This window comes from Camelus dromedarius, chromosome 3 (genome assembly GCF_036321535.1).
Source record: "Camelus dromedarius isolate mCamDro1 chromosome 3, mCamDro1.pat, whole genome shotgun sequence".
Taxonomy (NCBI): domain Eukaryota; kingdom Metazoa; phylum Chordata; class Mammalia; order Artiodactyla; family Camelidae; genus Camelus; species Camelus dromedarius.
This window is the reverse complement of record NC_087438.1, coordinates 26,690,426-26,716,248: the sequence shown is the minus strand read 5'-3', so window position 1 is coordinate 26,716,248 and position 25,823 is coordinate 26,690,426. Positions and strand designations below refer to the sequence as shown.

Genomic DNA, 25,823 nt, shown 5'->3' with positions numbered 1-25,823 from the left:
AGATTTTTTTTTCCTATTCTTTTCTTTTAATCAGCAAGTCATAACCCTTTACATAACATGTCTTGTCAGCAAAGAACAGTGAAGAGCCCAAGCGAAGGAGAACTTATATCCATATACACAAAGGCTTTCTTGCTACATTTTTCCTCAGAGAATACAGACACCTGCCTGATTATAATTACAGGCTGGGTTCCTTGGCAGGTTGCTAATCCAAACTCTTTATTCTAAATACAGTCCTAAAATTGCTCAGAACATGACAAATATGTGAATACCTAGGTGATTTGCTGAGTAGCCCACCAGTTAAATTGTTTTACCACTTCCTATAATCATGGCCCCCAAAAAAGGTGGATGAATGGATAATTCCTGCATATTGAACCAAGTGAACCTTTCGGGATGATTTTCTAAAGCCACAGGATTGCAACACCCCTGCCTTAAAAGCAAGCTTTGTGTTTGGCACTAATAATGGCTTCTATTCTTCCAATGTGGGCTTTCCTCCACCCCTGGCTTTGATGTCCTTGTAGAAAGAGAACATATCCCTGGCACAAGGCCTGCTGCATGTCCTTGTGTACCCACGGCCACGATGCTAGCAAATTCAGTCTTCCGCATTGGTAGATGTGGGATGGATGTGTGCCGGGAAAGCCCACCTAGAGTGGAAAGACCAGTAGGGGCACACGGGTACACCATGAAAAACAGCCCTTCTGCCACGTCTGCCAGCTCTCTTGTTGTGGGACCCTCCCAAGGTGCTTACGGCAGGTGCCGGGTGGATGGGCAGGGAGTAAGGTCGCACTCACCTGGGATTGGCCTGTCACCGGGGTACCATTGTTCAGCTGCAGCAGTCCATTCAGCCCATCTCTGTAGAGCGTAACCGTGTGCCAGCCCCCGAGTTTGATTTTGGTTTCACTTATGATAATGGCAACCCCAGTTCCACAGTTAAATCTGTGGGGGAAGAAAAGGAAAGGAAGACTCTTAGATCAACCAGTTCACTATGTTTTCAGACCCCATGGACATCACTTCCAGGGTAATGGCTTCTTTGAGAGCCAGTCTGTTCAGTTAGCTTTACGAATAAAGGCCTCCTTTAACCTGATTTTCTCTGCAGTTTAGAAACTCGTGGGCAACTGGGGTCCTCCCTCTCCTTCTCAGAGATTACCAGACGTTTGAATCTAATTCAAGGTGCAGAGAATTAGAGTTTGAGTCATTATGTTTCCAGGGATTTCTCTGGGGACTTCCCACAAATCCCAAATGACAGGCTCAGCGATATTAATTAAAAAAAAAAAAAGAGAGAGAGAGAGAGAGTCTTCTCCTTTTGGCAAGCTGGCCAGCACCGCCATCTGTGTTCAGCTGGGTCCCAGTGCAGGTGTGGTTTCCAAGGAGGCTCCGGCTTAGAGTGGGGTGTGGGTGGAAGAGGAACATTCTCAGACAGTTGCATTATTTTTGTTTTTCCCCCAACTTCCTGTATGGCCTGGGGTGCCCACTGGTCACTATGCCTGACATCTAGAATTCTGACCCTTTCCGGCCAACTTCCAAGCAGCCACCGTGCCACCTCCTCACCGGTCCTGAGATTGCCGGTGGTGAGGTCCTTATCAGGACTTGCACTAATGGCAGCCCGCTTCTCATGGCCTCCTGTTATCTCCTGATCCTCAGTGGAGTAGAATGGGGTTGAGAGGATCCCACTGCAGACCAGGCTCACCTAGAAGGGGATGTCAGAATCACACAGCAGGACTGCAGAGTTGGACAGCTGCTGCCAGCGAATAACCACCAGGGCTACTGAGGGTCTGTCAGATCCTCCAAGTGTAGACCCCACAAGGTTAGAGCCCCTGCCCCAGATCCTGCTGGCTGACCTCAACCTCCCGTCAGTCAGACCATTTTCTACCCCACGTGGGATGCTCGACAGTTTTTGCCAACTTAACCCCAAATAATTCATGTGTTGAAATAATCAAAAGTCACTAATGATTGACACTTACTGACTGCTTGCTAGGGGTCAGGAACCGCTCTAAGCACTTTTTATGTGTTATACATTTCATCCTCACAATAACCCTGGGAGGAACACAGACTTGGATAGGTTAATTCATTCACTGAAGGTCAGGCAGCAGGAGCATGGCACCAGCAGAACCTTAACCAGTGCACCACGCAGAAGCATAAGGCTGATCCCCACTGGTCGTTCTCAAACCGGTGCTGTGGACACCTCCATGCGGGTGCTTAAAGCACTCATACCTCCACAAAACTCTACCTCTGGGAAACCACACATAAACCAAAGGTGGCTTCCAAGGTGTGTTGGGATCAGGGCAGAGAAGGTAAGCCAAACAGCCCACCACAGCCCTGAGAGAAGACAGGGATGGGGTTTGAGCTTCTGGGAACTCTTGGGAGGCTGTAGGTGCCTCTCTGCTCTCCGTGGCTCTCAGCCATGTCTACCACGGGGACAAGGAGGAGATCCCAGCCTTCCTTCCATCACATCCACCAGAGCTCCAGGACAGAAAGGACTTAATTGCTTTGGCTCACTACCAAATTCCTAGGCTCTACAGTGGTGCCAAGTACACTGTGGGGACTCAGGAAACATTTGCTTTTGGATGAACCAATGGTTACAAGGTTCCAAAACTCAAGTTTCAGAAGTGACCCTGCAATCCTGATACCCCAGTGTTCAGTAAACTGGTCCAGGCTCATCTTAAACACACTGTTCCTTTGTTTATAGGCATCCATCCTGTAGAGATTTTATTCACACTATAAAAAGGGAAACATAATGTAGGGTAGTATTAAAAATCCAAGGGGTTTTTGGCAGGAACTACCTGAACTGGAGCGAGCGCCGGATGATCGCCAGGGACATGAAGTCGCCCCTCCCGTGCTCACTCTCCCCGCAGTAGAGCAGTAAGCCATCCTCCGCCTCTGCCTGTCAGTAGACAAACAAAAGCCACACGCACAATGACCATCTCCTCTTTCATGAAGCGCCACCGGGAAATACTTATGAATGTGAAACTTGAGCATCTCCATGGAAGTCCTATTTACAAGCATGTGGACTCCAATTAATTCCAAGGTACCTAGTCCCAGTTCATCTTCAATAAACAAATGGCAGCGCTATAAACAGAGTGTGAGGAATAGCAGTGAGGCGAGAGGAAGGCGGCCCCATATCTTCCCCACTCTTTATTTACTTGGCTCTGTGGCTCCACTAGCAGAGCCTCAGGGAAACCATGTGCACAAAGACCACGGTCACACAGACGCTGTCCTCATGCTCCTCAAATTCTAGTCTCACCAAAGAGAATCCTATTTTTTTTGCTTTATTTTGTTTACTTCCCACGCAAATTTGCTTCTTTCCTTCCATTAGGAGAACCTGACAATAAAAACCCAACTTATAGACTAGTTTGGTTTTTCACCCACATTGGCTGTCCTAGACTGGGACAGATCAAGGGATCCTCAATACTTTGACCATGACCTCAAAGGAAATTTGTTTCTATATCTCCAAACCTTCTCACATCATCTGAGATACCCAAAAGAATCACTTTAAGCTGAAGGCACTCAATTCAGACCTGCATCTGATTCAGATCAGAGAGCATTTACTAGGTCCTCACTGCATGCCAGGGTTGGATATAGCAGTTTTTCTATTTGTCCAGGTGCAGTTGTGATAATGAAGCTTGTCTGGGCTCCCTTTAAATGGGATGATGGGAAAAAGAATGGATTTATGCCATCTGAAATCCTCACCTGGAAAGCATCACTATTATGAGTGTCCTTTGGAATAAAAGACGTACAACCTAAGAGCTGAGAATTATGTTTTATTTGGTAGACTGGCTGAGGACTTAAGCCTAGGGAACAGTCCCTCAGAGCTATTGGGCTTAAGTCCTCAGCAAGTCCACCGAATAAAACATAATTCTCAACTTGTAGGTCGTGCATTTTTATTTTTCAGTTGACATGAACAACATGGCTGGGACCCACACATTCTGCCAGAGTTCAGTAACATACGGAACTCACCCTCCCCTTGCTGTCGCCCTTGAGTGTGCAAATGTGCCCATCATTCTCGAGACCCTGTGAACAGGTTCACCTCCCTGCTTCCCCTCGCCCTCTCCTCCTCCACTGGACGGAGTACACTGCTGTGTGAAGGTGTCCAATTAGCACTCATTGAACGATTAATCCGTCTTACCCTAAATTCAAGAGTAATTTGAAATGCCTGATAAGAGTTCTTCAGAGGTTCAAAGGTTACATAGGAATGACCAAAGAACTGAGGATACTGTATAACAATATCTGAAAGAGAGAAAGACAATAAAAGAATGCTGTTTCCTCTCTTCTTCAAATGCAAAGATCAATACACACCGTTGCCTGAATGTCACTAAGTGAAAACCCCTGAGAGTCTGTTAAACCTAGCTTAATATCTTCTTTTCACCACTCTTTACCCCTAGGATTCTCACTCCTAGGGACTCTGAGCTTCTGAAATTCTTAGGGAGGAACGGACCTTTGGAGATGGTTACATGCCACCCTAAAAAAAATCAATGGCTTTAAGGCCACGGACCCCTGACTGCCAGCTGTACGTCTGTGTAATGTAAGTTGGCTCAATTATTATCTTTCTTAACCTTCATGCACATGTTCTGCTGCATTTGTTCAGTAGAGGTGTGATCAAAATAAAGCCCACCCCCAAGGTGCCATCAGGATGATTAGTAATTGCCCCTAGAGGACTACATGTTTGGCACATAGAAATAGGGCTGCTATCTAACTAGAAGCAATGGAAGTTGCCCCACTTTTGCCCTGTATAGCTAACTAGCAAATTTAATGACTAAAAATTGGAAGAAGTGGCTTATCTTAGAAAAAGGGCTTGAAGGCACCATCTGTGGACTGCAGAGCTGCCCTCTGGCTCCCAATAGGGGCCAACCTACCACCATATTCTTATCCCCACCAAGGGCTTACCTTCTGAGCAGCTCTCACCACCTTTGCCCAGGTTGCAGTGGCATCGAGAGCCCCCCCAGGTGTAGTCATTAACACAAAAGCTGTCAGCAGAGCAGAGGGTTTCATCACAAGACATGTCAAAGAGCCTGGGCATCAGAGCCACACTGTTCTTCCTTTTCCTCTCTACTGGAGTGGGCTGGGGAGCCACAGTAGTCATAGGGAGAGATGGTGGGGTGAGGGGGACGAGCCTAGAAATGGTCATTGGGTTTGACCTAGGCGCCATCTTGGATTCCACCAAGAATTTCTTATTCCCTTCTTTGATAGCAGGAAGTGGTTTAACCTAAAGACAGACAAGAAAAAGAAGTTCAGGATTAACACAGAGCACAGTAATTAGACTACTTTTATTATGGTTGATTATGGAAACATGGTCACTTTTGATATTTCTCAAAAACCTGGGATGTAGATGGGGCAAATAGTATTGACCCCCAGTTTACAGATAAAGAACTTGAGCCTCAAGGATTTTAATTATCTTCTTCTGTATTACACAGAAAGGTCAGTGGTAAAGCTGATATCATATAATTTATTATTATTTCACTATCACAAAGATGCATTGCTTTGTCAAGGAATTGTTCATTTCCTTATAATACCCGACTTTATAAAGCTGCCCTTGGTGGGAAATCTAAATTTGTTTTAGCCAGCTGTGAAGACAGCAGGCAAGGGCTGACTACAGAACAGCATGGTAGGTACTTAGTCACCGTTAATTTATGATCACCTGGAGCCTAAAAGTCAGAGGAAATAAATAAGTGTTAAAAGTAAATGGGCCAATGTAAGTAAGTTTTAAGTAAAATGTTCATGGTCTATTGATTAAATTGCCTTGTTCAGCAAGAAAACAAAACCACCCAGATTATAAAAGCAGTACTTTTTGTTACCTCCTCAAAGGAAATATCCAAATCTAAGTCATCTTCGAATCCATCATCATCCTCACTGACTTCAGTGTCGGTTATGTAATGGGGTCCATAGTGTCCACTTCCTGATTCCTCAGGTCCTTCAGAGAAAAGCAGCACACGGCAGTCAGCACATGCCTTCGCTCCCTTTCCTATCCCAGTTCAATCATACACTGAGCTGTACTGAGTGGATGGAGATGTATCCGAAACACACAAGGAATTCAACGCAGAAGAGGAAGCATTAATGAGAAAAATTATGAAAAACATTTCATTTCATAAGTAATTTCATAAAAGAAACAGCTATCATTTTATACTGACAAGACTGGCAAATATAAAAGTCAGGAAATAAAAAATATAACCAAGGATGGGGTCAATGGAGACTCAAAACACTGATGTTAGGTGTGTAAACTGGTACGTTCACTTTGCAAAACAATTGGAAATATTTAATGAAGTAGAAACCATTCATACTTTTTGATTCAGCAGTCTCACCCCAACTTACAAAATCTGGAGAAACTCTTCCGCATGTGTACCGGAAGACACGTGCATAACACACTTGTGGCATCAGAATTTGTAATTCTGTACAAAAAAATCCCCACCAAACTTGCTATTTGTAATAGCAGTAACACCCCAAGGATCTGTCAACAGAGAATGGATAATAGAATACTATATAACAGGGGAAATGAATAAATGGGCATTTAATGCATCAACATGGCTTAGTCTCATATGATTTCATGCAAGAAATGCAAGTTGCAAAGGAACATATTCAGTTTGATAGCATTTATATAGAAGTCAACAGCAAGAGAAACTATAAATTATTTAGGGATACATATGCAGTTGTCACTCTTCCCTTGGTATCCGAGGGATGGTTTTGGTTACAGGACCCCTGTGGATATCAAAATCTGTGGATGCTCAAGTTCCTTATATAAAATGGTGTAGTACAATCAGCCATTGGTATCTGCGGGTTCTATATTCACAAATTCAACTAACCACAGCTGGATATGGAGGACGGACTGTATGCATAGCTTAAGCTCTTACGAAAAGTCGGACAATGACAAAAAAAAATTGGGAAAAGCTAGAAGAGGGTTGTGAATGAGGTGTGACACATGGGGACCTCGGAAAGTACTCTATCATGTTCTATTTCTTAATATAGGTGCTTACATGTAAGTGTTTATATTATTTTTATGTTTTTATGTAACATAAAAACAATATACATAAAAGTATATATATCCTTTTGATGTATGAAATACTTTATTTTTAAAAGTTCTTTAAAATGAGAAAGATACATTACACTAGAGCGAACACTCCCATACCCAGAAAGAAAAGGGGTCCCGTGTGCCATCTTGGGCGTCAACCATTTCCATTGATCTTAGCTGGACAACATGATCTTTCAGAACTGGAAGGTAGGGCTGAGAAAAGAGTCTAGGGGACAGACAATACAGGGTATTGTTCTTTGAGAGATGGTCAGTTAACATTTTTATTCAGCCCTCCTCCCTTAGGCTGGAATAGGAAGCCCTACCCTCAGGATATGAGTTTTTCAAAGTGCTGCTCCATAGCGCCCCCATTTCCTCCTGGCGGGTTTGAGTAAGCACAGGTCCCAGCTGCCTTCTCCACTCCAGGCACACCAGGCACCAGGCTTTATGGCTGTAACAATTTTGGCAACAGAAACTGACTATTGTAGATTGTTGATGCCTATTAGTTATGGGATGACTTGTTTAAAAAAAACAAAGAAAAATGATATTAAAAACATAAATCGAACTTAAAGACAATCCTGCTTTCAGAATAAGGTAAGACAAACATCTTTCCCACAAGAGCAAACGCTCCCTCCTCTAAGCAAAACAGCATGCAGATTAAACATGAAACTGAAGGAAATGACAGAAAGGGAGTGTGGGAAGCCTGCTTAGTGGGTGTGCTGCTGACCAGACCTCTCCTCCAGCACCACCAGGAAGAGGGAAATGGAAACATGGTTGGCAGGTGACCTGCAGGCAGGCGGGAAGGAGCTGGTCTCAGGCACCAGGCACATCTCTGGTGGAGCTGGGATAACTCACCCACCAGTTCCCCAGTTTTATTCATAACAGCCCACACATCAGCTGAAAATTCAAGCCTGTTGATGCCGGATTTAAACCTAAATGCAAATTCTCTTAAGCCACCTGCATCCAGGGAGCACAGCTGTGAGCCAGGTGTCTTCACACAAAAAGCCAGGAGCCCCTGGAGACAGCTTCCCCCTCTGGTCTCTCTGTATCTTTCTATCATTCTACCTCTCTCCCTGCCTCTCTCCCTCTCTTCCTGTGGGTCTCCTTCTTCCCTCCCTTTCTCGCTTTCCATTTCTGTCTCTGGCTCTCCCATATTTTCAGAATTATTGAATTTCAGGAGAAAGAATTCATTCTGGTAATGAAAGAACTATGGACCACATGCATAAAGAGAGCTGAGTTTTAGCTTCAGGAGGTTGGTCTCTGTACCTCTAGGGTGTTCTCCCTTGCCCTCTGCACATTCTAGCCAGTCTTGTACTAGTCTCATCAAAGTCAAGTTTCTCTGCATTTCATCTTATAATACCCTATCTGAAAAAAAATCTTCAAAGACCCTCCACTGCCTACAAAATAGATGTCTGGGCTCCTTGGTGGAGAATTCAAGAACCCCAATGATCACAACTCTTTTTCTTCCCTTCTTCCATCAATTTTTTTTAAATTGAAATCTACTACTTCTGCCTTACTGACAGGTACTGCTGTGTGCTTCACATAATCCATTTCTAAACTTTACAATCATTCTGTAAGGGAAACATGGTGAATTTCATTTTGTAGATGAGTCAATTGAAGTCAAGGAGGTTAAGCGGTTTGGCCAAGATCAAAGACTTTGTGGTGGGCAGAGCCTAACTTAAAGCCACGTTTATCTGGTTGCCACTCTTTCAGTGCCTGTAAGAGAAGAAGCCACTATGGAGGCAAGAAGAGCCTGAGATTTATAAAAATGAATATTTATTGATCATTTTTACTGTGCCTGGAGCTCTTCATCGATTGTTTCTATTAATCCTCACAAAATCCCGTGAAATTGAGATCACTACTCCCATTTTACCACATGGAGATACACACCGAGACAGATTAAATAACTCCCTCAAAGGCATGCAGACAGGAAACAGCAGAGCTAGATTTATCCTTGGTCTCTCTCTTGATTACATCATGCCATTTATAGTCTTACTCCAAATTGTGTTTTGGCTTTTTTCCCCTGTTCCAAAGTCTTAACGGCCAACCTCGTCTACCAGTTGTCTAATGAACACATCTTGTGTTTTCTTACCCCAACACTTGGGGCAATGCTCTTCTCCACATTGCCTTCCTTTTCCCTCTCCCGTATATTTATACATTGTCTACCTAGCCTTCCAGTTGCACGATTCTTTGGAGACAGAGCCGAATATGTATCATCAAAATACCAAAATCAAGTGATATTTTAAAAAGTGAATAGCAGCCTTTTCTGGAAAAAAAATGGTGACTTCAGAAAAGATAGAGTGGCCAAGACCCTTAGGACATTCCTTCATCTCCTCGTGGATGGAGCTATCTACCCACAAACAGGTGCCACTTACCATGGACTCAGAATAATCTCCCACGTTTGATCGAGTCAGTGGATATTTAACATGTTATTTACCCCTTCTGGACTCCTGGCCTGGGAATGTTGCCCTGGTATTTCCCAACTCAACTGTGAACCCCTTGAGGGCAGAAACCAAATTTTAGACTTCTTAATGTCCCTCTCCACCCTCCATTTAACTAACACAAAAGGCAAGACCCCACTTAACCCACCCCGAAGCCTACCTTGAAGGAAACTCTTAAAGGAAAGGGTCACAGATTCCTTGCTACAGCTATGAAATAGTACCATGACGAGAATGGAAATGATTTCAGATTCTCTTCTGATTTTGACAGGGGAAATAAGGCATATATTGTTCAACGGATAAAGCTCTTTGGTCTTTATACTCATTGCTTTTGTTTGACACTATATAACATCTCCTTAAAGCCAGAGGTTACTTTTCAGTTTGGGGAAGCGAAGAGTGTGAGATTAGGGTGGGAAGAGAATACAGAATCACAAGGGCTTAGAGCCAAAGATAGTCTGACTTTTGTAGAAAGACCTTGGAGATCAGCTAGCACAAGTCCATTTTACAGAGGAGAAAACTGAGGCTTGGAGAGTCCCTGTGACTTGCCTAGAGAGACAGCTCATTTGTGGTAGAGCTGATCTAGAATTCTGAACTCCTGATGCCGCATGCCAATACTCTCTGCAGCATCTCTCCTTGTCTCTCATAATCATCCAGGCTAATCGTCATTTCCCATTTTAAGTAGGAAGGAAATGAGCAGAGAGAGTACCAGACATAGTACGACTTGAACACATCTGGAATGAAGCTCACTGCTCTTGTTTCCTGTTGGCTCCACCACTTCAGGTCTCAGATCCATGGCTGACCTGAATTAGTTAACCAATGTTGTTTCTAAGTGAGCACAGGATGTATAGTCCAAGCCAGTGCTAAGGATTCTCCCAGTACCCTGGGGTTACTGTAATTGAAGTCCATAACTTATCTCGCACTGCTTGGCACTTTGTTAATTAGGGAAAGAGAACATTAAAAAGGAGTCATTTATTTAAAACCAGAATAGTCAAGCCACTGACTGACTGCAAAACAAGTTCAAGGGTTATTTCACTATGACAAAAACAAATACACAAAATACATATTTCTATTAATAAATTAAGGGATGACTTTTATTTTACAAAAAAGTGTATGCTTATTTTTATAAAGGCATCACTGGTTTCCCATAAATAGAGAGTTTCTCTGATATATCAATATGGTATAGTTGGAAATACCACTGGTCACGGAATCCAAAACTTGAAAGATGGACGGACACAAATGACTGTGTGACCTTGAACAAGCCACTTAATCTCTCCAGGTCTCGGGTTTTCTAATCCAATAAGGAATGGGATTGGATTTGATGACCTGAGGGCACTAACATTCTGTGACCTTAAAGTTTACACTTTTGGTTTAGACATGTTGCAGGCATCTGTCACTTCAAGCAAGGTTTGAAAAAGAAATAACTCAGGTATTTTACTTACATGGATGCAAAAGAAAAAAGGAGTTCATTCAGCATGGGGATTGTAGCTTTGTGTTCAATATTATAAGCCTCCTGGAAGATGTGACCTATCATTTATTAGAATTCATCTTAATTCATAAGGACCAGGTTGAATCAGGTCACTTCTTTTAACAGCTCTTAGCAATGATGAGAGAGGAACACTTATCCTCCACTCCTGAAGCTGCAATCAGCTTCAGCAAAGAATAGTTTCCCAAAATACTGCCGCATCCTTGTCCAACCTTTTCTCCTCCCTACAGAGGTAGAGACAGAAAATTACGTGCTGAGTAGAAGCATTTGGTTCATATTTCTGAACTGAGTGAAGCTAATCACTCAAAGGACCTGGAGGAGGGAGGAGGGATTTGGAGCAAATCTGGTCCCTCCCACCTTCCCGCTCCACCTGGACGAGTGGTAAGCTGCAACCTAGCAGGTGCGATTTCTCTGCAAACCCAAACTTTCCTTCAAGTGGGTTCCACAGTCTGGATTGGGCAAAAGTGAGCCTGTAACTTAGGGTAAGCCATGTTCTCTGACCCAGTCTCTATCAGAAATAAGAATGGCATTTGATTCTTTATCTTTTAAACGTGTTGTCTTATTTCCCAACTGGTTCAGAAAATGGAGAAAGAAAGAAGGTATAATGAATTGGGCATCCTCAAAACCCCAACATCAGCCTTGGCAACAGAGGGCTGCAGAGGGTCTGCAAGGATGCCGAATGGGGTCCTTTGCTCCTCTCTTTCCCACAAATAGTCCACCTGATTCTCTTCCTCCAACCTGAATGAAGCTAACTAATCCCGGGGTACATCTCTGTGGTGGAAGGGGTGGGACTGTTGGGAGAGCACAGCTCTACAGGAACAGTTACAGGTAGATATACGGTTGCTCTTTTATGCTCATCACGTTTCGTGAAACTCTTATCTGACCATAGCAGAAGGATGGCACCCCAGGCACCATGTGACTCATCTCAAAGCTTCTCTGACTCCTGCATCTTTATGTCTGCACATGCAGAGGAAGCGCCAACTGTGCATCACCCCTGCAGAGTACTGTCTTTTGAAGAACATAAACCAGTCAACCAAGCACAACCCACTCTGTCTTCCTCCCTTGGAGCCTCCCTTTCTAAAGATAATGGGGCTGTGGAGAGTAAAGCAGATGGCCATAAACCAAGGTGTCAGGCACCTGCTTCTCTACTACCTGCTGATGGAGGAGATACACAGGCAAAGTATAACACGAGAGGCGGCTGTGAACACAGCAGGACCACCCAAGGCCATGTTTTCATCATGGTCGGCTGAAAATTTCAGGCTTGTTCTGTGGCAGTTGCTCAGGACTGGAGGTGGAGTGGGTGGTGTAAAATTTAGATAGGCAAGTAAAACATTTCTAAACAGCTGAAACAGTGGCCAGCAGTGTTATGTATACAGCAGGTACTCAATACATATTTCTTAGATAAGACAGTGAGTGAATGAATGTTTTCTATAAGAACCAAATCTTCTTACAGGATGCTTTGCACACGGTCAATGCAAAATAAATGTTTGTTGAAAATCCTCGGCTTTAATCTGGTCAATGGCAATGCTCTAAGTGTCTAATCTGTATCTATCATGCTGTTTCTGTTGTGTTATGTTTGTTCACTTGTTTTGTTTTTTAGATTCCACATATACATGAAATTATACAGTACTTATCTTTCTCTGACATATTTCACTTAGCATAGTACCCTGTAGGTCACGTAGTATCTTTGTATGGGGACATACATAACTTGACTTAGCATGGTGATCACTCTGAAATGTACAGAAATATCAAGTCACTATCTTGTGTAACAGGAACTAACAGTATTAGAGGTCAATTATGCTTCAAAAACAAACATAGAAAAAGCCATCAGATTTGTGGTTACCAGAGGTGGGGCGTGAGAGGAGAGGGAACTGGATGAAGGTAGTAAAAAGGGACAAATTTCCAGTTATAAGGTAATTATGTACTAAGGTTGTGGTGGACAACATGATAAATAAAATTAACAACATGCTATGTTAATTATATATGAAATTAACATGCTGTTATTTTATATGAAAGTTTATAATGTCTTATATATGAAAGTTGTTGAAAGAGTAAATCTTAAGAGTTTCAATCACAAGGAAAAACTTTTTTTTCCATTTTTAAAAATTTTGTGTTTTGTATCTATATGAGATGATGGGTGTTCACTACACATATTGTGATGCTCTTTTCATGACATGTAAAAGCCAAATCATTATATGCTTTAAACGTATACAGGGCTGTATGTCACCTAGATCTCAATAAAACTGGAAGAAAAAATTAAAAAAAAATTCAAACATCCCAAATGGATTCGCATTTCAAAAGCCTGCAGGGCTTTAGAAGAAGCCACACTGTAGAAGAGACCATTGGTGAATAATTGATCTAGAGCGGGTCCCATTCTCATCCCGTCACAATGAAAACATCCCCAACTTTGTGAATATTGTCAGGAGAGTCAAGCCAATCTGAAATTGGGGAAAGGAGCCTGGCTTTGGTCCTCACTCTGACCCTGAATCCTACCCAACAATCAATTGAAAACTCCACAGAGCGTCTGTCACAGAGCAAGCCAGCCTCTCTCTGGATCATAAGATTAATTGTGCCCAACAAAACTTTTCAAAATAAATGAAAACAAGAGTAATCCATTCTCATTTTCAAACAGATACTGTGGCATATGGATTAAAGCAAGACACAGAGAGAGGAACCAGAGGTGCCACTGAGGGTTTCTAAACGTTGAAGCATCACAAAGCTTTCTCCATCACAGAGAAAATCATGCAGCGCCAACGCTGAGACTTCACTGTCTGAATGGAATTATCCAGTGGATTTGCCAAGGGTTGCTCTCTGAGGGAAGAATTTCTGCAGTGGTTGGAAACCAGCACCTTGAGAAAAAACCACTTGGCTGAAATTTGCCGAGCAAGGGAAGGGGAGGTTGGGGCAGTGCGGGACGGACTCCTGGAGACAGTGGGTAGGGCTGGGATCCATCTACTGGGGTGGAGGCCTCACACCCTGAAGCCAAGAGCCATAGGCAGAGAGGCTGGCTGGAGCTGGGCTGTGGAAGATGTTGGGATAAGGAGAGTGGCCTTTCTCTTTACCAGGAGAGTAAGGTGGTTTTACGTTAGCCCAGCAGGGGGTGCAGGGGGCTCTACTTTCTGCCTCTGCAGCCCTGTATCTTTTGGCCTCCTGTACACCCTCAAAGAGCTCTCTCAACACTCAACCCAGAAAACTTTCTGCCTGGAGTATCTTGTTCCTCACCCTCTGTTCCTTTGGAGAACTCCCCATTTAATTCTTACCAGCCATACCCAACATCACCTCATTATGGAACCTCTGCCAATCCAGCTCCCAGCTCCCTGATCCACAAAATCAACCCTTCCCCTTCTCCATGCTGCAGGGCACCTGCACCTGTTCACTGGACTGGATCCTGGACCCCGGAAGGCAAAGACTGGCTCAATTCTCTTCAAGAAGGCTGTGGCCAGAAGAACTATTTGTGAAACTAAGGACTGATCCTTTTGGTGACTTCTCTCCAGAATACTCCCTCACGCTATGCCTTTCAGTGCTCACATGTAGTCTATATGAAACTGTATTCAATTTCCTTATATATTTGATTCAGTATTATTCAAGCCACATCTTTCAAACCCATTAGCAGAGACTAAAAACAACTCACTAGGGCCTGACTACCTTTTTAAAAAATGGAACCAAATGATGTAAAAAATACAAAGCTCTGCATTTAGCACGGCTGACTACTGCTTTGTGAGGCATTTGTACATTCACACATGTATTTCTAGACGTGTGTGTGCGCTGGGCTGCTGTGCAAATGGTAGACTCTTACTGTGGGCTGCATTCCAAAAACGTTTGATAAAAATTCTTCACTTTAGTTAATTTTTTGAATGCCAGTGAATTTTCCAGCCTGATTGCCATTTTATTTTAAGCAAGGATTGGATTTTCTAATTTTACTTTTGTCCTATAGTGCAAGTGTCTCAGCCTCGGCACTACTGACATTTGGGCTGGATCACTTTTTGTTGTGTGTGTTGTGTGTGTGTTGCGGGGGGCGGGGGGCGGGTCAGGTGGTTCTTCTGCACATTGTAGGATGTTTAGCTGCATCCCTGGCCTCTCTCCACCAGTAGCACTCCCCCCCACCCCCGCGGCTGTGACAGCCAATAAATGTCTCCAGAAATTGCCAAGTGTTCCAATAGGGGGCAAAAGTCACCTTCAGTTGAGAGCTATACACTGTGGTACCCAAAATAATGCTGAGCATTCAGGCAGATTTTAAGACATGCATAAAATAGGTCTGAAACAAAGATCCTGTTGCCTATTTTAACAGAAGATCTGAGAAGCCTGATCCTCAAAGTTTCTTAATTTCCATCAGGTTTACAACCAGGTCCCTACGGACCGCTATCTGACTTCACAGAATGCCATCAGTCTAACCAAAGGATTTCCACGAGGGCTGAGTCCAGAAGGATCCAGCACGTGTTCAGGGTCAGAAGGTGTTCTTGGAGGCACCGAGAGAGGAGAAGGAATCCCAGCACTTCTGGCTGAAAGACATAGAGCCTTACAGCAGAAGAAGCATCTCAGGAAGCTCGTGGGGAAGGTTCCCACTTGGGATCATGGAGCAACAATCCCCCTGCTCGAAAAAGGAGCTACAAGCATCCAGGAGATGGGTGAGAAACGGTGTCAGGTGGCAAGAAGTGAGACTGCTCTTACCTGGAAGGGTCCAACCACACATGCAAGTGGAGTCTCTGCTCAGAGAGGTGGGTAGGGAATGCCAGGAGCACTGGACAGAGAATCCCGTGAATCTAGCAACACTATGGTGACTAACTGTGACCTAGAACTAGTCACATGATCTGGTGATATTTCAGTTCCTTATCAGAAAATTGTGGAAATTTGGCTAGGTCCTTAAACCACCTGCTGGTTTCAAATCCCATGATTTTGGTTGGCTTTGAACAATATAAAATTGCCTCTCTATTGGTCTTCCTTCCTCTCTGCTGATTTCCACATCGTAGCTATAGCAAGCCTGCTTAAAATGTGGATCAGATCAGATCATTCTGCTGCTCAAAACACATTAAGATCTTTGCGTCTAACTTAGAATAAAACCTAAAGGCCTCACCAGAATCTACAAGATTGGATGCGATCTAACCCCTGTCCTCGGGATACCTTTCTGACCTCATTTCCCATCATTCATCTCACTTACCGTGTTCCTTACTGTTCCTAGGATATCCCAATCCTGCTCTCACCCCAGGACCTTTGTACTTGCTGCTCCCATCCTAAGGAGGGACTCTGCTCAAATCTCTGTTGAAGGGAAGGCTTCCTTGGTAGCCTATCCCAAACAGCAGCTCCCACATCCTCTATACCCTCTCACCCCTTCTCTTCCTCTTAGCACTTATCATTAAAGACACATTACTTATGTATAATAACATAATAAACACTCATTTTATTATCTACCTGAGACTGATTCTCCCACATATATACTCCACAAGGGCAGAAATTGTCTGTCTTACTTACTGCTAAGACCCCAGCACCCAGAAACTGCCTGGCATATTACAGGCATTAAATACACATTTTAAAAAGTGAATTGGTAAATGAATGTTTAAACAAGTGAAATAATCACTCTCAACTCAGAAAATAAATTCTTTCCTTTCCTGAGCATCATCAAGACATTTTGCAGATTAATGTAAATAATTGCCAGTGGTGATGTATGAAGCAAAACCAAACAAACAATCAAAAAAGGTCTGACTTAACTTTAAGTTGTTGGTAGCTTTTCTGATCTCATTCTTCTATTTTCCATTGTTCCAGTTCTTTCTGAATTTGACAGCCCTTTATTTCATTTTATCTTAGAAATTTATTGTCTTCAGTTCTTTCTACCATTAGGGTTCAGCATTGATTATAAGTCACATATTATTAAGATCTCAAATCACTGAAGATTTCAATTTCTGCTTGTGAACTTTTTTCTGATTGCAAAAATTAAAATCTAAAATTAGTTGCCCTCTCTCATTTTGGTGGGGCTAGTTAATCATGGGAGAACTCAGTCATCTGAGGCAACGTAATGGAACTTCTCGGTTTTGTCCTCATTTCTACCACGGCAAGGAACTCCAAACTGACTTTAAAGGGCTCTTTGGGCTCTAAAAGTCTGTGAACTATCGCCATCTGCTGGGTGACTTGTGAACTACTGCCATCTGGGGCTCAGTCTTTGTCCTTCCTCCCAAGGAGCAGTTGTTGGTTATTCCCATATTTTTGTGATCTTCAGAATCTGTTGGTCTCTGGAAGCCCTCCATGACCACGTGATCAAGACTACTGATGGCAGAAACATTTCACTGGGCCATAATGGACACACACATTTTTAAATATGGCAGATGCTATGGTTGAGGTTAGATGGCAACACTCTTGGCTCACCATGCAAGTGGGAATGAGAAGCCAGAACCACCCAAACTTCCACTGAGACCTGAGCTTCAAAAACGGATAGTTTCATCCTTACAGCTGATGAGGCTTTTTGTTTTGTTTCGTTTTAAGATTTTTGGCTCAAAAGCGTGTATGAACACCGTGCTTCAGTATGGGTAGTATCCATCAAACATTCACTAATGGTTGAAATGGCAGGAAGACAGTTGGGCTTCAGACGTCATCCACATCATGAATGGGCTGTACACGTTAGTTTATCCATCGATAAACACAGCAGAGAGATAACTAACAGTCCTGACCCGCCCCTCCTTCACAGAGACAGCGAAAGGCTATCTCCTGGACAAGCCAAAAGGTGAGTCAGGGGAGTGTCACGTGGCCCAGCTCTGCACACAATATTGAAACAATCTAAATGTCCATCAACAAAGAATTGGTTAAATAAATAGGGTAGAGCTTCACAATGAAATACACTGTGGTCATTAAAATTAATGACGTGGCTCTGTATTTATTTATATTTAAAGCTGTGTTCAGTGTTTTGTCACATAGGAAAAGTATATGTACTATGATTTCATATTGGATTTTTTGAAATTCTGTTAAACCAAATGATGATGGATGATGATAAACCAGAATGTTAACAGTGGTTCTGTCTCTGGGTGCTGAGATTAGAGATCATTTTCGTCTTGATTTTTTACATTTTTTATGTTGTTCATTTTTTTCCTCGTAACAATTATGGATTACTTTTACTATTTAGAGACAACAGCAAAAAAAAACCTACTTCTGCTCTGGGATTATGGCAATGGTTTCCTTCATTGGGCTTGCTGCTCTTGCCCTTGGCCGTCTACAACCCTTCTTTCACACGCCAGTGAGAGTGGTTTTGTTGAAAACTAAGTAAATTCTTGTTGCCCCTCTAGTCAAGCCCACCCCGCCCCCCAACTTCCCTAGTCTTCCCGTGTCTTTCTGAGAAAAAGCAAAATCCAATGACCTCCAATGACCTCTCAGGTCTTGATCAGCCTCCACCAGCTATGAGCTCCTTCTCTCTCTGACCTCATGTCCTTCTCCTCTTCGCCCTCACATCCCCATCACCTGGCCACACAGGCACCCCCTGTTCTTCCATGAACACCCCAGGATGCTCCTGCATCGGGGCCTCAGTACTCACCTAGGGCACTCTCCCCCAGGTAGATGGCTAGATGATAGATACGTTAATAGATAAATCAATCGATCCAGGTATATATATCCAGAGAGTTCACTCTGTCTTTCTTACTGAAACGTCACCTTCTCAGGAGGCTTTCTCTGACTGCCCATCCCCATCCCTGTTTCGTTTTTCTCCATACTTCTTCCTGTTCACTTCTGCCCTGACCAGAATGTAAGGTCTGTGAGGCAAGGGGTTCCTTTGGCCTAGTTTGTTGACTGCTGAATCTCCAGCATCTGAAACAGTGCTTGGAACAGAGCAGGCATTAAATATTTGTTTGAAAGAGTAAGTGGATCTGTCTTAAAATAATTCGGGACATTGATTCTTAGAGAACAGGAATCCTGCTAACGTTAGGTATTAAGTTGAAACAAGGTAATCACCAAACTGGGCTCTTGCCCAGGTTCTGCCACCAGGTGACTTGGGAAAAGTTTCTGAGACCTTCTGGGCCTCAGTTTCCTCATGTGCTGAATTTCCAGCTCCACTAGTTTACAAACTCTCAGTAAACAAATCTGGGCCATGAGACCTGATGATCTCTTATGTTCAAGAAAATAATCTAAATAGGCAAAGATGGAAGAGATAAGGCTGTGCTCTCTACGAGCAAAAGACCAAAAAACAATCCACATTTTTGCAACCCATTTAAAAGTCACCATCCTCTTACTATCTGAGATGATACTATGGCTGCTCACGATAGATTCCTCCTTCTGATCTACCTCTGCCTGGGGCCCAGGGCAGCCCACCTGCCTGGCTTCCCGCTGTGTCCTGCCCATTGGAGGCACCTGCAGGGGAGTGAAGGTGGGAGGAAGGAGTCAGAGTATTTGTTCTCCAACTTCCACCCTGGGAGGTTGTCATGGGACACAGCCCTTGCCGGATGGCCCTCCCTGTCTGTCTCCAGAAGCTGGTAATTGCCTCCTCTTGGTTTCCTTGCAACCACCCAAATTTGCAAACAGTCTCTTCTCTAAACTCACTTTATCTACCTAATTGCATGTGCTTCTGTTTCCTGCTGGGAGCCTGGTGACACTTGAGATCATTAGAAAGTCATCTTTTCTCCCTTGGTTGCTTCTCATTTGCACGCATTTGTTTCATATTTGGTTGTGTAATCAGACAAGACGCATCAGGCTCAGCCAGTATGTGCTGCGTCCCCTCATAGGCCTGTCACTGGGTCAAGCTGATTTCATATACAGCCTTCTCTGTGCCAAACCACGACTGGGGCCCTGGTCTCTCACCAGAGCACCTAAGTGATTCAGGGATTTAGATGCTAAGATCCCAATGGAAAATTATGTAAAAGCAAGAAGTGCTCCAAAGGAAAGAACAGAAAAGATTAACTGTGAAGTGATGCATATAAAGGAAAGAGAACAAAGCGAGTGATAGGGAGATAGAAGGAAACAAAAGGAAAGACAGTTAAGAACATTGGGGTATTACTCATTTCAACATATTCAAGTTTAAAACTCCACTGAGACGTTGCAGAATGAATAGTATTTGGTCGTTCACCACCGGGGCCACGAGACTCCAGCGGACTGACTGAAGAGATGCTACAGTTGACACTAGAGCACCCCGAGTACCTTTTATTTTGGAAATTACATTTTCTTATCATTTGTTTTAGTCTTTTTTCCCTATCTACCCAGAGGGGGTAAAACATCGGTGCACACATTATAAGGAAATGTATGGTGATGTAAGATGTACAGAGGCCTCAGAAGAGCAATTAATAGGCAGCAGGTATTTAAACAGCAAAGTGAACCATTCCCTTTAGAACCAATAAAGTTGCACAAATGAGTGTTACTCGGATTTACGCACGCATCGCGGCATTAGCAGATCAATAGAGTGATTACCGGGGAGGGCACCTGGAAGTACAATCATACTTGAAGTTATCTTTATGCACAAGCTGCGCATTTAAAATGCAGAATTTGTCTAAGCCGGGAGTGAAACAGATGCTTTCTTCTTCCTCCTGCTCGCTGTTTTGTCTTACATTCAAAAGATTTACAAATCCACAAAACTCACCAATTTATAGCCCCATCCTAAGCTCCTGAAGCAAATGCCAAGCAAAGCCTGTTTCTCAGTGCTTCTGTCTGTCTGTCTGTCTCTCTCTCAGCACAGACCTGTCTGAATATAGTTAAGTCACAGGCTCTCCAGGTCTCTTATTTACTTCAGAACATTCATGTGAGCATTTAAACTGCAAGGATTTCTATCAAGGGGACAATTTCCTCAGGCTGCACAATGAATTGATTCCTGCCAATTTGGACCAAATTGCTATCAAAGAGAGGAGTCCCCAAACTTCCTGGAGAATCTCCTAAAATGTGGGGAGAAAACCCCAGCAACAGACTGCAGAGGTCAGCAAACTATGTCCCATGTGTCCCATGGGCCAAACCTGGACCCACCTGTTTTTGTACCATGGAAATAAATTTCGAGGCCCCAAATGAAGCCACTTCTGCCAGGGGACCACATCAGCAAACCAAAGCTCAGATGACTTTCATGCTCCCCAAAATGTGCTGCTTGACCAAAAATACAATCTCCAGGCACACCTGGTTTTCCTGGGCTTCACTTTTCTGCCCTGCTCAGACACTGCATTGTTTTTCACAAAGTGAAGGTCTGTGGAAACTGCATCAAGCAAGTCTATTGACACCACTTTGCCCACTTCAAATCACTGTGTCACATTTTGGTAAATCTTGCAATATTTCAAGCTCTTTTCACTATTATTATACTTGTTATGGTGATCAGTGATCTCTGATGTTACTACTGTTAATCGTTTGGGGGCGCCTTGAACTGCGCCCATGTAAGACAGCGAACTGAACTGATAAATTTTGTCCGTCTTCTGACTGCTCCACTGACCAGCTGTTTCCCCATCTCTCTCCCCTCTCCTGGGTCCTCCCTATTCACTAGGACACAACAGTATTGAAAGTAGGACAATTAATAATTTAACAATGGCCTCTAAGTGTTCAAGTGAAAGAAAAGTCACAGGTCTTTCCCTTTAAGTCAAAAGCTAGAAATGATTAAGTTTAGTGAAGAAGACATGGTGAAAGCCGAGAGAGGCCAAAAATTAGGCCTCTTGCACCAAACAGTTAACCAAGTTGTGAATCAGAGGAAAGGATGGAAACTAAAAATGCTGCTCCCATGAACACATGAATGATTAAGCAAAACAGCCTTATTACTGATATGGAGAAAGTTTTAGTGGTCTGGAGAGAAGATCAAACTGGCCGTAACTTTCCCTTAAACCAACACCTAATCCAGGACAAGACAGAAAGTGAGGAAGCTGCAGAAGAAAACTTTGGAGCCAGCAGAGTCTGGTTCATGAGGTTTAAGGAAAAAGAAGCTTTCTCCACAAGGTGCGAGGGGAAGCAGCAAGTGCGATGTACACGCTGCAGCGAGGTTTCCAGAAGATCTAGCTGAGCTCATTATTGAAGGTGACTACGCTACACAACAGATTTCCAATGTAGATGAAACAGCCTTCTATTGGAAGAAGATGTCCTCTAGGAATTTCATAGCTAGAGAGGAGAAGTCAATGCCTGGCCTCAAAGCTTCACAGGACAGGCTGACTCCCTTGTGGGTAATGCAGCTGGTGACTTGAAGTTGAGGCCAATGTTCATTAACCATTCCAGAAATCCTAGGGCCTTTAAGAATTATGGTAAAGCTACTCTGCCTGTGCTCTAGAAATGGAACAACAAAGCTTGGATGACAGCACATCTGTTGACAACATGATTTACTGAATATTTTAAGCCCACTGTTGAGACCTACTGCTCAGAAAAAGACTCCTTTCAAAATATTACTGCTCATTGACAATGCACCTGCTCACCCAAGAGCTCTGATGGAGATGGACAATGAGATTCATGTTGTTTTCATGCTGCTAACATAACAGCCATCTGTAGTCCATGGATAAAGGAGTAATTTTGACTTTCACAGCTTACTATTTAAGAAACACATATCGTAAGGCTATAGCTGCCATCTATCGTGATTCCTCTGATGGATCTGAGCAAGGTCAATTGAAAACCTTCTGGAAAGAATTCTCCAATTGAGATGCCATTCATAATTCATGGGACAAGGTAAAAATATCAACATTCACAGGAGTTAGAAAGAAGCTGATTTCAATCCTTATGGATGACTTTCAGGGGTTCAAGACTTCAGTGAAAGGAATCACTGCAGATGCGGTGGAAATAGCAAGAAGCTAGAGTTAGAAGCGGAGCCTGAAGATGTGGCTGAATTGCCACAACCTCATAATGAAACTTGAACAGGTGAGGAGTTGCTTCTTATAGATGAACAAAGAAAGCGGTTTCTTGAGATGGAATCTGCTCCTGGTGAAGACGCTGTAAAAATTGTTGGAATGACAACAAAGAGTTTAAAATATTACATAAACTTAGCCAGTATAGTAGAGCAGGACTTGACAGGATTGGCTCCAGTTTTGAAAGAAGTTCTGCTGTGGGTAAAATGCCATCAAACAGCATCGCATGCTGCAGAGAAATCATTTGTGAAAGGAAACCTCAATTGAAGTGGCAAACTTCATTGCTGTCTTAAAGAAACTGACACAGCCATTCCAGCCTTCAGCAACCACCACCCCGATCAGTCAGCAGCCACCAACACTGAGGAAAGACCCTTCACCAGCAAAAAGATTACGGCTCACTGAAGGCTTGGATAATGGTTAGGAGTTTGTAGCAATGAGAAATTTTTAAATTAAGGTAAGTAAATTGGTTTTTAGGAGATAATGCCCTTGCATACTTAATAGGCTACAGTATAGCGCAGACAAAACTTTTATATGCACTGGGAAAGCAAAAAGCTCTTGTGACTCGCTTTATTGTGATACTCGCTTTATTGTGGTGCTCTGGAACTGAGCCAGCAACATCTTCGCGGTCTTTCTGTATCCCAGTCAGCCAATCCCCAAACGCCAAGCCAACCCTGAACTCTGTACTTATTTCCTTCCCCCCTGTTCATTTTTCACTTTCCTCTTCTTTGTTCTTCATGATTTACCCTATAAAAGCTTCCCACCTCCCGCCCCATTGGGCAGTCCTCTAGACCTTTGAGAATGGAGACTGCTTACATCATGAAATGTTAAAGTTTGTTATCACCTAAACTGTCATATTTAATCATTTTTAACAGTACATAAGTTACAAAGGGTTTTTACATTCTTAAATGGCTGATAAAAATGTTTAAAAAGGAATAATTCCTTGTGATACATAGAAACAATATGAAATTCAAATTTCTGCGTCCATGGATTATTGGAACACAGTTGCACACATTAGTTATTGTCGACGGCTGCTTTCAGGCTACAACAGCAAAGGTGACCCAAAAGTCGCAAAATATTTACTACCTTGCCCTCTCCAGAAAATTTTGCTGACCCTGTCTAAATAAATTTTTAACATTTAGAAAGTTAAAATCAAACAAATAAAAACTAGAGATATAGTTCTATAACTTTGTGGAATTTTTTTGCTTTTTTCCCTCTTTGCCTGAGTTCAGAATATGCTTGAGTGATGAGAGATGAAATTATGCTGTTAGCATAGTTCATTGTGGCTTGCAGTTTTAATTCTCTGATGTCTTCTAAGTCTGCAGTCTTTTAAGACTAACCAACCAACCAAAACCCATTCTAATGATTCTACTTAACCTAATCAAACAGTAACCCTGGTCACTTCTGATCTTCCATTTCTGTCTGGAAACTTTTTGCCCCTGACCCTTGGTTTCTGAAATCTGACATTCTAATGCCTTTGAGGCCCAAGAGCACAGCTCAGGACACTGAGTCATAAAGAAAAAGCGACTGAGCGGCTGGTGGTCACCCAGGTCAGTTACACCATCCTTCGGGATTTATGCGTGGAGGAAACTGGTGTAGACATCTCTTTCAGCGGGGAGGGTATAGCTCAGTGGTAGAGTGTGTGCTCAGCATGCATGAGGTCCTAGGTTCAATCCCCAGTACCTCCATTAGAAAGGTAAATAAACTTAATTACCCCCCAAAACAAACAACAACAAAATTTTTTTAAAAACTCCTTCATCTTGAAAAGTGGGCAGATGTCATAATCTGTTTCACAGGGATTTCCTCAAAATAATCTTGAAAAGTAGAAAATACTACCTGTCTCAGACATTATTGTACCCATTTTAGAGATGAGGACACTGAGGCCCAGAGAGATTGTGACTTTCTCAAGAAGGCCTCACAGCAATGTAATAAGAGGACAGTTCTCCTGGCCCTTGGACCCAGATATGGCTGCCAGATTTGCTCTGGCCAAAGGTACAGTGTTGGGGAGCAGTGAGGAGCTTTCAAAGGTTGTGAGGACTTTATATTTACAGGCATTTGCCAAAAGAGGCAGAAGGTTGTATGGGAGTTGCTAGAAGGATTTTGGAAGAAGCTACTTCCAGTTCCTTCCTGAATGCTTCTGCCCCTTCCCCCAGGGATGCCACTGCCTCCGGCTCCCACCTGCTTCCCCTCTGCTCACTGCTGTAGCCAATTCAGGGCACTGCTGCCAAATAGGAGACTTTGTTAGTGACTGGGGGTAAAGGAAATCTATTTTGCGACTACATATATGAGAACATGTACCTAGGAGGCCTAGCATGCTGAGCTGGTCCCTGGGGAGACAGTCAGGCAATTAAAAACAAAGGCCCAAATCTCAAAGCAAAACTGGGCAAAAGCCAGATTCACAAATAGACACTAGTGTGACCAAGGGCATAAACAGACACACACCCAGCAACAGCTGAACAAAGCAACGTCTGAGTAAGCAGGACGGTAGAGACAAGAAAAGTGAGATGGGGTGGCAGGGGAGGCGAGGAACGTATGGAATCAGGTTTGCTGAAGAAATTTGATTGATTGGGACTAGAGTGGGTTGTCTCAGCTCAGAGGAAGTTTCTGAAACGTTGAAGAAAATGGATTGTGGGGAGAAGGGCAAGACGAACACCAAACCCAAACGAAGCACCTCTCACTCCTCCATACCTGATCTCTGAGGACCCGAGACCAGAAGCAGACTTACGAGGACCAGGGAGAAAATGTACTCTAATTTAGCATAGAAATGTTAAAGCTTATTCTAATGATCAAGAAAGAACACAGGAGTAAAATGAGGGTTTGATTTGAAAGAGATGGGAAATGTCTCTCACTTCCTCACCTCCTTTATCCGCAAATGGTATTCTTCTGATCACTGAAATCTCTCTCAAAGGCCTCCTTTCCATCCTTATTGCCTTGAACTTAAACTCTCTGGGTTTGCTTTCTCCCTCCTTCCCTTCCTTCCTTCCTTCCTTCCTCCCTTGAAGCTCTACATTTTTTCTTATTTGTGTCTCATTGCAATTCTGGGAGTTCAACTCTGCCTATGAATCTTGCCCGTAGAAAACCCACTCTCTGCCTGGTGGGTTTCCAGACTAGCTTTCTCACTGCATCTTCTCTTTGAATTTCCCAGACAGTGGAAGCAGCGAGCT

At 43.2% G+C, this 25,823-nt stretch overlaps 1 protein-coding gene across 1 annotated transcript in view; it reads right to left on the bottom strand.

Moving 5' to 3' along the window:
• EGFLAM (EGF like, fibronectin type III and laminin G domains) overlaps positions 1 to 25,823 on the bottom strand; it is a 161,832-nt gene that overhangs the window by 45,026 nt on the left and 90,983 nt on the right. Inside the window, exons 8-12 of the mRNA XM_031444189.2 lie at positions 5,787 to 5,902; positions 4,879 to 5,197; positions 4,121 to 4,221; positions 2,778 to 2,878; positions 789 to 933 (exon numbers count right to left, since the gene is read on the bottom strand). Of these exons, the coding sequence (XP_031300049.2) occupies positions 789 to 933; positions 2,778 to 2,878; positions 4,121 to 4,221; positions 4,879 to 5,197; positions 5,787 to 5,902 (782 nt within the window). The remainder of the gene's footprint in view (positions 1 to 788; positions 934 to 2,777; positions 2,879 to 4,120; positions 4,222 to 4,878; positions 5,198 to 5,786; positions 5,903 to 25,823) is intronic.